Source organism: Oncorhynchus tshawytscha, linkage group LG31 (assembly GCF_018296145.1).
Source record: "Oncorhynchus tshawytscha isolate Ot180627B linkage group LG31, Otsh_v2.0, whole genome shotgun sequence".
Lineage (NCBI taxonomy): Eukaryota > Metazoa > Chordata > Actinopteri > Salmoniformes > Salmonidae > Oncorhynchus > Oncorhynchus tshawytscha.
Window position 1 is genome coordinate 24,750,500 of NC_056459.1, and position 15,939 is coordinate 24,766,438.

Consider the following 15,939-nt stretch of genomic DNA (forward strand, 5'->3'; position numbering starts at 1 on the left):
ATACACTTGCACTACCCCCATTAAAATGTACTGATCATAAAATGTCCATAATTTCTATCCTATGTGTGATCAAAGGTGTGATAACTGAAGACATCTTTCACAATGTAATTAAATGAAAGAAATGAAAGAAACATAACGTTTAGCCGGCACTAGTTTGCATCAAACCGGTCATGAGCATTTGGCCATAGGTTCTCATCCAAGTCGCAGTAAATATCCTCATTGTTCGTGCACCTGGGGAAAGACCTTTTGACACGGTGAATCCCAGCCTGACATACAGTCCCAGTCAAAAGTTTCTTTATTTTTACTATTTCCTACATTGTAGAATAATAGTGAAGAGATCAACACTGTGAAATAACACCTATGGAATCATGTAGTAACCAAAAAAGTGTTAAATCTAAATATATTTTATATTTGAGATTCGTCAAAGTAGGCACCCTTTACCTTGATGACAGCTTTGCACAGACAGCCTATTCCCCCTCAGGAGACTGAAAAAATACTGCCTGGCAAGTTCAATGTATTAGTAGCCAACTAACGTGAGGTAACTAGCTAACATACCGGTACATACTGCTGTAATGCTATGCGTTTCGTAAGGATAGCGTAGCTAACAAACTTTTAGCCAACATAACGTGTAACTGATTTGAAAAGGCATTACTTTATTACATTTTTCAACATTTTCTTAACATTTGTCATAATTAGTTAAAGCAATGAATTTGTATCCGCTCTCGTCGGACTTTGGCTGCATATTTTCCGCAATTTCCATCAAATCTGAAAAGTTATGAAGCCATGCCCATTTTCGGAAGAATTGCATTATGTGCCCTAAAAGCACAGGAATATTGTCCACTGCTTGCATACATCGAATTTTGACGAATTTAGTACGTCATCCGGGAACTTTTGGTATACTAACTATATCCATACTATGACCAATAAGCATACTATATACTCAATTCACATCACAAATAGTACAGTTAGTATGAGTATTTGAACACAGCTAGGGTTTCCCAAACTTGGTCCTGGGGCCCCCCCATGTTTTGGTTTTTGTCCTAGCACTACACTACTGATTCAAATGACCAACTAGTCATCAAGCTTTGATTATTTGAATCAGCTGTCTAGAGCTAGGAAAGAAACAAAACGTGTACCCAGGAGGGGTCCCAGGACCGAGTTTGGGAAACCCTGATCTAAGACACAAGAAGGGGTAGCAGTAGAGAATGTTATAACTCCTTCTCTGAAGTAAGCTACAGTAGATCAACTGGAAAGCCTGTAGCTATTACATTAAGGTGGTGTCCCAAATGGCACCATATTCTCTACAAAGTACACTACTTTTGACCAGAGCCCTAGTCAAACTAGTGCCCTATTTAGGGGGCCATTTGGGACTCCGCCTAACTATTTCCAGAGGCCATGAGCAGTAACAGAATCTACATGCATCCACTTGTTTCATATCCTAATCAAAGTATACCCACCGAGTTACAGCGTAGGCTTTATTAAATCAAATCAAATTTTATTTGTCACATACACATGGTTAGCAGATGTTAATGCAAGTATAGCGAAATGCTTGTACTTCTAGTTCCGACAATGCAGTAATAACCAACAAGTAATCTAGCTAACAATTCCAAAACTACTACCTTATACACACAAGTGTAAGGGGATAAAGAATATGTACATAAAGATATATGAATGAGTGATGGTACAGAACAGCATAGGCAAGATACAGTAGATGGTATTGAGTGCAGTATATACATATGAGATAAGTATGTAAACAAAGTGGCATATTTACCTCTTATTATCACGCATTCTAAATGATGCTTAATGTTGGAAATCAATACAGCATGTTTATCTTCCTCATTTTTTATTTAACCTTTATTTAACCAGGAAGGGCTCAATGAGATTAAAATCTCTTTTTCAAGAGCGCCCTGGCCAAGATAGGCAGCACCAAGTCATTACAAAAAAATGACAGACAGACAACATGAAAAACTACAAGTAATCTAGTAAAAACCATTGAATATACAAGAGTATAAAACAGCAAATTAAAAACATTGACAGGTCAGGGAATCAGCCTCAAAATCCTTCATCAATGATTTAAAAACACCAATCAGGACAAGTTCTTCCAGTTTAAAAGTATTTTGTAAGGCGTTCCAAGACGATGGCACAGAGTACATAAAAGCCCTTTTACCAAATTCAGTTCGGACATTTGGAACAGTTAGCAGGATAAAGTCCAGTGAACGAAGAGAGTACCCACCACATTTCTGAACAATAGAAATGCATAAATAAAAAGGTAGTAAACTCAAAATGGCTTTGTAAATAAAAGTATACCAGTGACTGAGCCTACGAGTGACTAGAGAAGGCCAGCCAACCCTGGTATACAAAGTGCAGTGGTGCGTAAGGGTTTTGCAGTTTAAAATAAATCTCAAAGTGCCATGGTAAAGAGTGTCAATTGATCTCAAACACTGAGCGGAAGCATTCATATATAAAATATCCCCATAGTCTAGTAAAGGCATAAATGTAGCTGATACTAGCCTCCTTCTGGCTTCAAAAGACAAACAGGCCTCATTCCTAAAATAAAATCCCAATTTCAGCTTCAAGGCCATCATCAATTAAAATTCCAAGATATTTATATGAGGTTACAACCTCAATCCCCTTGCCCTGACAGGTAGTAATATGTGAACGGTTCAGAGGTCTATTTCTTGCATTAGAAAACACCATTAGTTTAGTTTTGTCAGTATTGAGGATAAGCTTCAATTGACACAAGGTATGTTGAATAGTATAAATAGCAGTTTGCATGTTCTGGAAAGCTTTTGTAAGAGACGAGGCACAACAGTAAATAACAGTATCATCAGCATAAAAATGAAGTTGTGCATTTTGGACATTTTTGTCTAAATCATTTATATAAATAGTGAATAAGACAGGACCAAGTACAGAGCTTAGTATAGCATGATCAACTGTATCAAAAGCCTTAGAGAGATCAATAAAAAGTGAGACACAGTGCTGTCTTCTGTCAATGGCTTCAGTGATATAATTTACAACCTTCATGTCTTCTGTAATTGTGCTATGCTTCTTCCTGAAGCCCGATTGGTACATTGATAAAATAGAGTTAGTAAATAAAAACTCTTTTAGCTGTTCACTTACAAGGGGTTCAAGTATTTTCACCAGGGGTGACAGCTTTGAGATTGGCCTATAATTATTTAAAAGAGTTGGATCTCCCCCTTTTAAAAGTGGCAGGACAAATGCTGATTTCCAGATCTTTGGAATTTCATTACATTCCAGGGTTAGATTGAACAGAGATGTAAGTGGTTTAGCTATGAAATCAGCTGCCAGATTTAAAAAGCAGGGATCCAAAAGATCAGGACCTGCAGGCTTTCTCTGATCGAAGGATTTCAGGGCTTTATGTACCACCTGCACTGAGAATGGCAAAAAGCTAAAAGTTTGACCAGCTCTCACTGGTTCATCCACACATGGTTGTACAGACCTCTCAAGTCACCAAGCCATGCATCTAGAGATGTGGAGCTGTTCTACATGGTCAAACAATTTATGTTGCTATCCCCTCCACTTTCTCTGTCCTTTTATTTAATTACATAACTGTCCATCTTTTTCCTTTCATCTAATCACAGTTCTGTCCATCTCTTTCCTTTCATCTAATCACAGTTCTGTCCATCTCTTTCCTTTCATCTAATCACAGTTCTGTCCATCTCTTTCCTTTCATCTAATCACAGTTCTGTCCATCTCTTTCAGTTCTGTCCATCTCTTTCCTTTCATCTAATCACAGTCCATCTCTTTCCTTTCATCTAATCACAGTTCTGTCCATCTCTTTCCTTTCATCTAATCACAGTTCTGTCCATCTCTTTCCTTTTCTGTCCATCTCTTTCCTTTCATCTAATCACAGTTCTGTCCATCTCTTTCCTTTCATCTAATCACAGTTCTGTCCATCTCTTTCCTTTCATCTAATCACAGTTCTGTCCATCTCTTTCCTTTCATCTAATCACAGTTCTGTCCATCTCTTTCCTTTCATCTAATCACAGTTCTGTCCATCTCTTTCCTTTCATCTAATCACAGTTCTGTCCATCTCTTTCCTTTCATCTAAAATCACAGTTCTATACATTTTGTTTCTTCACAGGAGAAGGAGATCATGAAGGAGATTATGGATAACGGCCCAGTGCAAGGTAGGATGATTTAGAAGATGACTGTTTTTGTGTGTGTGTGTGTGTGTGTGTGTGTGTGTGTGTGTGTGTGTGTGTGTGTGTGTGTGTGTGTGTGTGTGTGTGTGTGTGTGTGTGTGTGTGTGTGTTATTGCCATTAGCAGCTATAAAAGAATGAGCTACTGGAACCATGTGTGTTTGCTGTAGCGTTCAGAGCAATCTCTTGGTTTTAGGAATGAATTCAGAAGGGCAACAAAGCCTTGGGTTTTGCTTAAAGAGCAGGATTGGGAATGAGAGATTCTTTGTCAGTGATTGAAGTCAGGCTACCAGGTTGGATACAGAATGTGTTTGTTTTTATAATATAGTGGAATTTAATTAAGCAATAATGCCATTAAACCACGGCTGTTCTTATGCACAACGCGGAGTGCCTGGATGTATGCCCTTCGCCTTGGCATATTAGCCATATACCACAAACCCAGAGGTGCCTTATTGCTATTATAAACTGTCTACCAACTTAATTAGCGCAGTACAAAGCAATGTTTTGTCATACCTGTGGTATACAGTCTGATATTATTATAAAAATTTTTTACCTTTATTTAACTAGGCAAGTCAGTTAAGAACAAATTCTTATTTTCAATGATGGCCTAGTGGGTTAACTGCCTGTTCAGGGGCAGAAAGACAGATTTGTACCTTGTCAGCTCGAGGATTAGAACTTGCAACCTTTCGGTTACTAGTCCAACACTCTAACCACTAGGCTACACTGCCGCCATATACCACAGGTGTCAGCCAGTCAGCATTCAGGTCTCTAACCACCCAGGTTATAATATTATATACAGTATGATATATTAAATGTATTATATTTAGTATTGCACTGTGGTCAGTGTTGGGGAGTAGTGAACTACATGTAGTTCAACTAGCAAAGGCCAACATCCCGGAGTCACCTCTTTACTGTTGACTTTGTGACTGGTGTTTTGAGGGTAGTACTTAATGTAGCTGCCAGTTGAGGACTTTACGACAGGCTCTGTCGTAAACGGCCGCGACCGGGAGGTCCGTGGGGCAACGCACAATTGGCCTAGCGTCGTTCGGGTTAGGGAGGGGTTGGCCGGTAGGGATATCCTTGTCTCATTGCGCACCAGCGACTCCTGTGGCGGGCCGGGCGCAGTGCGCGCTAACCAAGGTTGCCAGGTGCACGGTGTTTCCTCCGACACATTGGTGCGGCTGGCTTCCGGGTTGGATGTGCGCTGTGTTAAGAAGCAGTGCGGCTTGGTTGGGTTGTGTATCGGAGACTTTCAACCTTCGTATCTCCCGAGCCCATACGGGAGTTGTAGCGATTAGACAAGATAGTAGCTACTAAAAACAATTGGATACCACGAAATTGGGGAGAAAACAGGGTAAAATAAAAAAAATTAAAAAATGTGTCACCTGGAAAACACCTGGCTAAAGAAAGGTTAATGAATGGTTAACGTCAGCAAGTATCAGCAAGTATCTGCTCTTATGTAAGGGATAGTATTAAAAAACAAAATAAATCTGAACTACCTCTCTCTTTCTAGAATGCAAAGCCGTTCTAAACACGGGCTTCACGTTGTCTTCTACACACGGGCTTCACGTTGTCTTCTAAACACGGGCTTCACGTTGTCTTCTAAACACGGGCTTCACGTTGTCTTCTAAACACGGGCTTCACGTTGTCTTCTAAACACGGGCTTCACGTTGTCTTCTAAACATGGGCCTCTCTAGTTGTCTTCTAAACACGGGCTTCTAGTTGTCTTCATAACATGGGCTTCACGTTGTCTTCTAAACACGGGCTTCACGTTGTCTTCTAAACACGGGCCTCTAGTTGTCTTCTAAACACGGGCTTCACGTTGTCTTCTAAACACGGGCTTCACGTTGTCTTCTAAACACGGGCTTCACGTTGTCTTCTAAACACGGGCTTCACGTTGTCTTCTAAACACGGGCTTCACGTTGTCTTCTAAACATGGGCCTCTCTAGTTGTCTTCTAAACACGGGCCTCTAGTTGTCTTCATGACATGGGCTTCACGTTGTCTTCTAAACACGGCTTCACGTTGTCTTTTTTTGCTGAGTTTTACTGAAAGCAGACCAATACCTTCAATCTACTTTGGATCATTTAAATCATTTAAAAGATCCCTCCAAATTTTGGCTATTGAAAACTTTGGAGTGCAAAAAAGATACACAAACAATTGTTGGTAGACACGCAGATTGTTGCTGAGAGAACCTCTATTCTGAAAACCTTAAATCATAATGTTCTAGATGCAGGCAGTTTATTTGAAAAGGTTAAAGGTATACAAGCCCTGAAAGAAATTGATAGAAAGGAAATCCTGAAGATCTAGAACTCCGCCTCCTACACCTAGCTGCAGACATCATTGCTCCCCCTTAACATGTTTTTTTATTTTTTTTATTTTAAATTTTACCCCTTTTTCTTCCCAATTTCGTGGTATCCAATTGTTTAGTAGCTACTATCTTGTCTCGTCGCTACAACTCCCGTACGGGCTCGGGAGAGACGAAGGTTGAAAGTCATGCGTCCTCCGATACACAACCAAACCAAGCCGCACTGCTTCTTAACACAGTGCCATCCAACCTGGAAGCCAGCCGCACCAATGTGTCGGAGGAAACACCGTGCACCTGGCAACCTTGGTTCGCGCGCACTGTGCCCGGCCAACCACAGGAGTCGCTGGTGCGCGATGAGACGAGGATTTCCCTAGCCAAACCCTCCCTAACCCGGACGATGCTAGGCCAATAATGCGTTGCCCCACGGACCTCCCGGTCGCGGCCGGTTACGACAGAGCCTGGGCGCGAGTCTCTGGTGGCACAGCTGGCACTGCAGTACAGCGCCCTTAACCACTGCGCACCCGGAAGTTATGGAAATCTGCTTTTGTACTGCCTCTCCTGGAAGGTGGAGATCCTTCGCTACTTGACAACTATCGACCCATGTCAAAATTGTCTGTACTGTCTAAGGTACTGGAGTCCTTTGTTAGTAGGCAGCTGAAGGCCTACCTCCAAGAAACAACATCTTAAATGGAATGCAATCAGGTTTTAGGTCTGGCCACAGCTCTGTTTCAGCAACATTGAAGGTTTTAAATGACATCCACTGGGCTCTTGACAAGAAGTTACATTGTGCGTCTGTCTTTATTGATTTGTCGAAGGCATTTGACACCGTGGACCATGCTGTGTTAGTGCAAAGGTTAAAATGTTGTGGAATTGTTGGTCATGCTCTAGATTGGTTTATAAATTACCTTTCAAATCGTACACAATGGGTAATAGCAGATGGTTGTAAATCTGAGTCCATAGAGTTGTGCTCAGGTGTTCCGCAAGGTTTTATTTTGGGCCCACTGTTGTTCATTTTGTAAATCAACAACATTGGGGATCATATTAAAACAGCGGATGTTCATTTTTATGCAGATGATGCTGTTCTTCATTGAAGTGGTAGTAGTTTATCTTTATCTTTTGAAAATGCCCAAGATCGTTTAACAACATACAACAGAAATCTGTATCATTTGATGCTGGTTCTGAATTCAGGTAAAACAAAACGCATGGTATTTTCAAATACCAGGCATGTTACTAATCTTTTCATTGCTATATTGGATGGACATACTATAGAGCAAGTCAAAGTGTACAAATATTTGGGAGTGTGGGTGGATGACAAGCTGAGCTTCACTGTTCATATGGAGAGCTCAAGCTGAGAATAGGTTTTTACTATCGGCATAAGTCTTTGTTTTTCTCTGGAGGCCAGGAAGGAGCGGGTACGATGTACATTACTGGCGGCTTTAGATTTTAGTGATGTTATATATATGCAGGCCTCAACCACCACCCCGAGAGCACTTGATTCAGTATATCATGTGGCCCTCAGGTTGTGATCTCTACAGCATTGTTGGCTGGTTGTCATTGACCTTGCATAGGCTTAAACACTTGTATACACTGATTTATAAGGCCATATTGGGTAAAATGCCACTATCTTTTTTAATCAGGTCAGTAAATAAATATAATTTACGGTCCCATTCTCATTTGCTTTTAACAGTACCAAGAATTAGAACAGGTCATGGTAGAAATAGTTTTAGTTACTCAGCGCCGTGGTCCTGGAATTCTCTCCTGAACATTTTAAATTGTATGATCTAGTCACGTTGGTGGATTTTTTTACACTTGGTTGATGTAAATATCATAGAACAGTATAATTGTCTTTAGGACAGCTGTTTTTAGTTATGACATTTGTGTTTCTTTACGTAATATGTAATTGTTGTACTGTATGTGTGTTTATAGTTTTGTTCAATATTGTGTATGTAAGTTGTTTTGTTTCATCTCAATGAGAAAAACCTTTATAAATAAAGGTTCAATCAAATCAAAAATATATTTGTGTGTGTGTGTGTGTACGTGTGGTTGTGCAGAGATCTGTGAGCAGTCTGTGAGCAGTCTGTGAGCAGTCTGTGAGCCTGTGCCAGCCTTGTTGTATTGTTCCAAACAGCAGAACTGAAACATTGGCCTTTTGTCACGTTTTCCTCTTTTCTTCTCCCTTGAATTTCTGTCGTTACCTTTGCCAGAGAGCAGTGTGTGTCCTTGTTTGTCCGTAGGAGACAAAGAGAACGGTAGCCCAGTAAGAACAGGTAGTCCTTCCAAATGTGGAAATGACTCAGTGAGCGTTCCAGATTGTTTATCCCAGGTGGGTTACTAATGAGAAAGTCACAGGGAGTTCAGAGTTTATAATGCACCGGTTCAAAGTGGCCCAACACCACAGCTGCACTCTGATTTTTGGATGTTTTCTTCTCAGGGGGAAATGGGAAACCGTGCTCGGAAAAAGTAAAGAAATTAGGAAATTGAATTAGCTTTTGAGTTTGTTTTTTCCTAGTGGTGTATTAATTTCAGTTTAGTGCAAGAAGGAACTTATATGGCTGAACTCTCTTTGCTATCAGTCAAGCATAGAAACTATATGCCTGATGTACAAAGTTGGAGTCTAAATTGGTTACCTTCGAACTACAGCTATGCTTTATGGGCCCTATTCAGACTTGATATAAGTAGACTTAACATGTTTTACTTAAGTACATGTTGAGTCTCCTTATCTCAAGTCTGAATTAGGCCCTACCTGACTAGGATTAATGGTCAAGTTGATTCTATCTATGTTTTTCAACAATATTGAGGCATGACACTGCCTTTGGTTGGTCCTTTTATAACCACCTGCAAAGCTATAGATTGGTTTGGTTTGGCTGTAAAAAGTGTGTGTATCTGTGTGTCAAGTTAATCTATAATCTGTTTTTATTCTTGTGTATCCAGTCCATTGATAATGTGTTTTTATTCTTGTATATCCAGTCCATTGATAATGTGTTTTTATTCTTGTATATCCAGTCCATTGATAATGTGTTTTTATTCTTGTGTATCCAGTCCATTGATAATGTGTTTTTATTCTTGTATATCCAGTCCATTGATAATGTGTTTTTATTCTTGTATATCCAGTCCATTGATAATGTGTTTTTATTCTTGTGTATCCTGCAGCCATCCTGGAGGTCCATGAGGACTTCTTCGTCTATAAGAGTGGAATCTACAAACACACAGACGTCAGCTTCACCAAACCACCACACTACCGCAAACACAACACACACTCCGTCAGAATCACAGGGTAAGGCTGTCAATCATCTCCCATCTGATAGAGCTTTTATCCATTGTACAGTATGTTAGAGGCAGCACTTATAGGAAAATGAATGTATTACTTTTGATCTCATGGATTCAGTGTTAACCTTTCTAAATTCTGGAATAAATCTATGCATTCATATTTTATTATATTTAAAAAAAAAATGGATTATCAATATCTAAGTCTAGTATTTGTTTACATATACCAAATGATCAAATAAAAAAACATCTACCCGTCAACATTCCCAGACCTGCATACTACCACAGGTGTGTTGTGTTCAGTGTGAGTAAGAGATTCCCTTTCTGTCGGTCTGTCGGTCGCTCTGAGTCTCTGAGACACACCTTGGCTTCAGTCCTATGTCACGCAGACAGACCGCGGAGACCACAAAAATGTAGGCTGGCAGACACTACACACCTGGATTGCCTAGCTACCCACCCCTCTCCTGCCCTATCTCCCCACCCCAATTCTTCTGGCTCACCATCCCCACCCCCAATCCTTATATTTCCTCACCCCCACCCTAATTCTTCTGGCGCCCCACCCCCAATCCTTCTATCTCCCCACCCCCACTCCAAATCTTCTGTCTCCCTAGAAGGAGAATAAAGTTGTCCCTAGATGATGATGAAGGGTCAGTTTAGATGTTTAGAGGTCAAAATATGTGAGGGTAGGTTTTGGGGAGGGTAAGCTGATCTTAGATCTGTGCCAAAGGGCAATTTCTATGAGGAGCACCCACTTCCTCACAGACAGTGTTCTCTCCATCTTCATTCATCACTTTTCCCTCTTCCCAGCTCCTGCTGCCTCGCCCCCATTGCTGACTCCCAACCCCTCTGACTCCCAACCGCCAACCCCCTTCCCTCTCTGACTCCCAACCCCCAACACTCCTTCCCTCTCTGACTCCCAACCCTTCTGACTCCCAACCGCCAACCCCCTTCCCTCTCTGACTCCCAACCCCTCTGATTCCCAACCGCCAACCCCTTCCCTCTCTGTCTCCTAACCCCCAACACCCCTTCCCTCTCTGACTCCCAACCCCCAACGCTCCTTCCATCTCTGACTCCCAACCCCTCTGACTCCCAACCGCCAACCCCCTTCCCTCTCTGACTCCCAACCCCCAACACCCCTTCCCTCTCTGACTCCCAACCCCCAACACTCCTTCCCTCTCTGACTCCCAACCCCCAACACCCCATCTCTCTCTGACTCCCAACCCCCAACACTCCTTCTCTCTCTGACACCCAACCCCCAATACTCCATCCCTCTAACTCCCAACCCCCATCCCTCTCTCTCCCAACCCTCAACCCTCAACCTCCAACACCCCATCCCTCTGACTCCCAACCCTCAACCTCCAACACCCCATCCCTCTGACTCCCAACCCTCAACCCCCAACACCCCATCCCTCTCTCTCCCAACCCCCAACACCCCGTCCCTCTCTAAATCCCAACCCCCAACACACCGTCCCGGCCAAATACTATATTGTTTAGTCTACTCTGAGTCATCAGGTATTCGTTGAGTACTGTCTGACTGGGCTGTCTATTCTAGAAATGAAAACATGTGTGACTAGGATTAGGAATGATAAGGTTTATGAACACACCTTCCCCTTGTAAAGGCAGCAGGTAGCCTAGCGGTTAGAGCATTGGGACAGTAACCCAGAAGACCAGTGGTTTGAATACCATGAGCCTACAAAGTGAAAAATCTGTCAATGTGCCCTTGAGCAAGGCACTTAACCCTATTTATAATGTTAAAGCCACATAATAAAAACTGGAGTTGGAAGGCTTGCTGTCGTTGGCTTGAACAACTCTAAGCAGAGCTGCTGAGAGCTGTCATTGAGGCAGTTTATCTGCTCCTTATCTGATCGGCCATTGAGCAATGGGGGATCCACTTCCGGCCCTGTTCTTCTGATTCAGTTTGGGTCTCATAATATGATGATGTGTCATTTAACTTTTCATAATGTGTGTGTGTGTCTGTGAGTATAAGGTCAAAGTGGAATTATGTTTTAGACATTTTTACAAATGAATAAAAACTGAAAAGCTGAAATGTCAATTGAGTCAGTAAGTATTTAACCCCTTTGTTATGGGAAGTCTAAATAAGTTCAGGAGTAAAAATATACTTAAGTCACATAAGTTACATGGACTCACTCTGTGTGCAATAATAGTGTTTAACATGGTTTTTTAATGGCTTCCTCATCTCTGTACCCCACACATACCTGCAATTACCTGTAAGGTCCCTCAGCTGAGCAGTGAATTTCAAACACATATTCAACCACAAACCCCAGGGAGGTTTTCCAATGCTTCTCAAACAAGGGAACCTTGAATATCCCTTTGAGCATGATTAAGTTATTAATTACACTTTGGGTGTCAATAGACCCAGTCACTACAAAGATAGAGGCATCCTTCCAAACTTAGTTGGCGGAGTGGAAGGAAAGCGCTCAGGGATTTCACCGAGGCGAATCGTGACATTTAAACAGTTACAGAGTTTAATGGCTGCGATAAGAGAAAACTGAGGATGATCAACAACATTGTAGTTACTCCACAATACTAACCTAAATGACAGAGTAAAAAGAAGGAAGCCTTTACAGAATAAAAAATATTCCAAAACATGCATTCTGTTTGCAATAAGGCACTAAAGTAAAACTGCAAAACTTTATGTCCTGAATACAAATACAACACAACACTGAGTACCACTCAGTGGAGGCTGCATCATGTTATGGGTATACTTGTCTTCGGGAAGGACTAGGGCGTTTTTTAGGTTAAAAAAAACTGAATAGAACTAAGCACAGAATCCTTGAGAAAAACCTGGCTCAGTCTGGTTCTGGTTCTGTCTGCTTTCCAACAGACACAGGGAGACAAATTCAACAGGACAATAACCTAAAACAGAAGGCCACATATATACTGGAGTTACTTACCAAGATAACACTGTATGTTCCTAAGTGGCCTGGTTACAGTTTAAACTTAAATTGGCTTGAAAATCTATGGAAAGACCTGCAAATGGCTATCTAGTAATGATTTGACAGAGCTTGAAGATTTTTTAAAATAATAACTTGCGAATATTGTACAATCGAGGTGTACAAAGCTCTTAGTGACTTACCAATTCTAACATGTATTGACAGAGGGATGTGAGTACTTGTGTAAATTATTTTCAATACATTTGAAAAGATTCAAAAAACATGTTTTCACGTTGTCATTAATTGTTAATGGTGGGTCATGGGTCGCGACGTAAATGTAGAATTATTTCATTAATTACTGGAATTGATTTGACCAAGTGCAACTGCGCTCTGGGTTCAGTGCGCTCTCTGCTCAGTTTGGCTGCTGCGCGAGTGGCAGAGGTAAAGGTAGAGGGAGATGCCGGTGTGCTTCGCGGTTTACCGGATGTTTTTTCTGAAGTTTTGTTGATGATCACTCCACGACCCACACGCTGCAGCGCTGTCGTTCAAGGCATTGCCTTGTTATTCCCACTCGCCATCATGAAATGGACTCATGCTAGCCACAAGTTCTGACTGAGCTCAATCGTCATGAAACGCAAATACAGTGATTACTTTTTGTCTTTTTCATACAAACTTTGAGAAATAACGAGGAGCGCCCACAATGTGTTTTGTGTGGGGAAGTACTTAGTAATGAGTCTCAAACGAACAAATTAATAAAACGACACGTCCTGACCAGACATCCAGACACAACATGACGGTAAACCCAGGGAGTTCTTTCAGAACAGAGCAGAACGCTTCAGGAAACTGCTTCGAAAGTAAGTCAACTAGAAGACATTGTTGTCATTTTATAACAGGTGATAATGTGCAGAAATAAGGGAGTACTATCTCTCATAGTAGTAGATGTGAAAGAGAAACTCAAACAATCCCCTGGCTTTGTAACGACGGGCTAATATCTAACGTTAGCCAAAGCAAGCTAACTAGCTACTGATAGTGCAACCCTAAGTAACAGTACAGATGAAGATGAAAAATGATCAGGCCTACTGTACATTTTACCCTAGAAATTATTGTTAAAAACAAGTCTAGGTTGGAACTGTTGCTGTTAAAATACAAGTAATAATTTTTATTCTGAACTGGAATACTGATTGAAGCAAGATGCTTTTTGAGGCAAACACTGACAGTTCTGGGTTGCTCATCTGCAGCAGGAAGCAGTCTCCTGTTCTGATCCAGTTTGGCACCACATACATGCTTGTTGTATATTTCAACCAGCCACACACCTCTCATTAGGACTGTGTGTATGTGTGTGTTTTCTGGTCTACAACTGTGTGGTGTGATCAATCAGTTTATTCCAGTTCAGAATAAAAAAAATATGTATTTAAAACAGCAACAGTTCCAACCTAGACTTTCTATCAACAATCATTTCTACAGTAAGATGTACAGTAGGCCTGAATGTTTTATCTGTACTGTTACTTAGGGTTGCACAATCAAAAAGCCTGTGTGTGTGTGTGTGTGTGTGTGTGTGTGTGTGTGTGCTTTTATTTGTGTGATGTGATCAATCTGTTTATTCCAGTTAAGAATTAAATGATTTATTGTATTTTAACAGCAACAGTTCCAACCTAGACAGGTATGTAAGAGTGTTTTTAATGGGAATAAATAAACATGAAAAGATATTTATGGGTATTTCATTGTTATTTTTTTTGTCTATATTGCATTTTTCTTTAGGCATAAAGGCAATGAAATGTACCGATATTTACGTATAGTTGCATTTTTTCCTAAGCTTGTGTCCCAGGAAAACACAGAATTTCTCATTTGGGTCCCAGGTTGAAAAAGTTTAAGAACCCCTGGTCTAGGGTCTTGGTATATCGATGCCAATTGCATAAGGCTGAGTCCCAAATAGTACCAAATTCCCTTTATATGGTTCGGCGCAAAAGTAGTGCACTATATACACAGTCCTGGCATACTGCTGGTGTCTGGTCTGTCCTGGCATACTGATAGTGTCTGGTCGGTCCTGGCACGCTGCTGGTGTCTGGTCGGTCCTGGCACACTGCTGGTGTCTGGTCTGTCCTGGCACGCTGCTGGTGTCTGGTCTGTCCTGGCACACTGCTGGTGTCTGGTCTGTCCTGGCACACTGCTGGTGTCTGGTCTGTCCTGGCACGCTGCTGGTGTCTGGTCTGTCCTGGCACGCTGCTGGTGTCTGGTCTGTCCTGGCACGCTGCTGGTGTCTGGTCTGTCCTGACACGCTGCTGGTGTCTGGTCTGTCCTGGCACGCTGCTGGTGTCTGGTCTGTCCTGGCACGCTGCTGGTGTCTGGTCTGTCCTGGCACGCTGCTGGTGTCTGGTCTGTCCTGGCACGCTGCTGGTGTCTGGTCTGTCCTGGCACGCTGCTGGTGTCTGGTCTGTCCTGGCACGCTGCTGGTGTCTGGTCTGTCCTGGCACGCTGCTGGTGTCTGGTCTGTCCTGGCACGCTGCTGGTGTCTGGTCTGTCCTGGCACGCTGCTGGTGTCTGGTCTGTCCTGGCACGCTGCTGGTGTCTGGTCTGTCCTGGCACGCTGCTGGTGTCTGGTCTGTCCTGGCACGCTGCTGGTGTCTGGTCTGTCCTGGCACGCTGCTGGTGTCTGGTCGGTCCTGGCACGCTGCTGGTGTCTGGTCGGTCCTGGCACGCTGCTGGTGTCTGGTCGGTCCTGGCACGCTGCTGGTGTCTGGTCGGTCCTGGCACGCTGCTGGTGTCTGGTTTGAGCAGCATGCTCCACTGATGATGATGACGGTTGAAGCTAGTCTCCCCCCTCCTCCGCTGACACTGCGGTTCTTTCGCTGGTTTGGGCTGCGAACGTGAGGCTCGGGGGCACCAAGGGTATGGATTTAGGGATGGGCTGGGGGAAAGAAAGGAGGGCCAGGGTGCGTAGAGCCTGACCATCACACCAATCACTGTTTTTACAGCCGAAATCCCGCTGCAGTGCATTCTATTAAGCCAAGGGCCTGGGAAAGTTTGTGTTTAGCGCATAGAGGTCCAATCTGGTGGAAAAGGCATTGTCTGGGGGCGTTGATCCCAACTGTACGGGACAGAGAGAGGATCAGGCCCATGGAGGAGGTCAGGGATAGGGGAGGGGAGGACTGGTATGTCCCTCATTGTCCTGGAGGAACAATGCTAACTGAGGGAGATAAGGGCTCCGTTGAGGTCCATTTCTGTCTGGCTCTCTGGCTTTGCCTGTATATACACACACACAAACGCACATAAGCACCCACACCCACAAGTAGGTGCATGCACGTCCACACACA

At 42.6% G+C, this 15,939-nt stretch overlaps 1 protein-coding gene across 4 annotated transcripts in view; it reads left to right on the forward strand.

Moving 5' to 3' along the window:
• Nucleotides 1-15,939, forward strand: part of LOC112229454 (tubulointerstitial nephritis antigen-like) — an 80,575-nt gene that overhangs the window by 57,334 nt on the left and 7,302 nt on the right. For all 4 annotated transcript variants that reach the window (XR_006080574.1, XR_006080573.1, XM_042310532.1 and 1 more), the window contains exons 9-10: nt 4,106-4,151; nt 9,621-9,744. Coding sequence is in view for 2 of the 4 variants with exons in the window: in XM_042310532.1 (XP_042166466.1) it covers nt 4,106-4,151; nt 9,621-9,744 (170 nt within the window). In the remaining 2 variants the exon portion in view is untranslated. The remainder of the gene's footprint in view (nt 1-4,105; nt 4,152-9,620; nt 9,745-15,939) is intronic.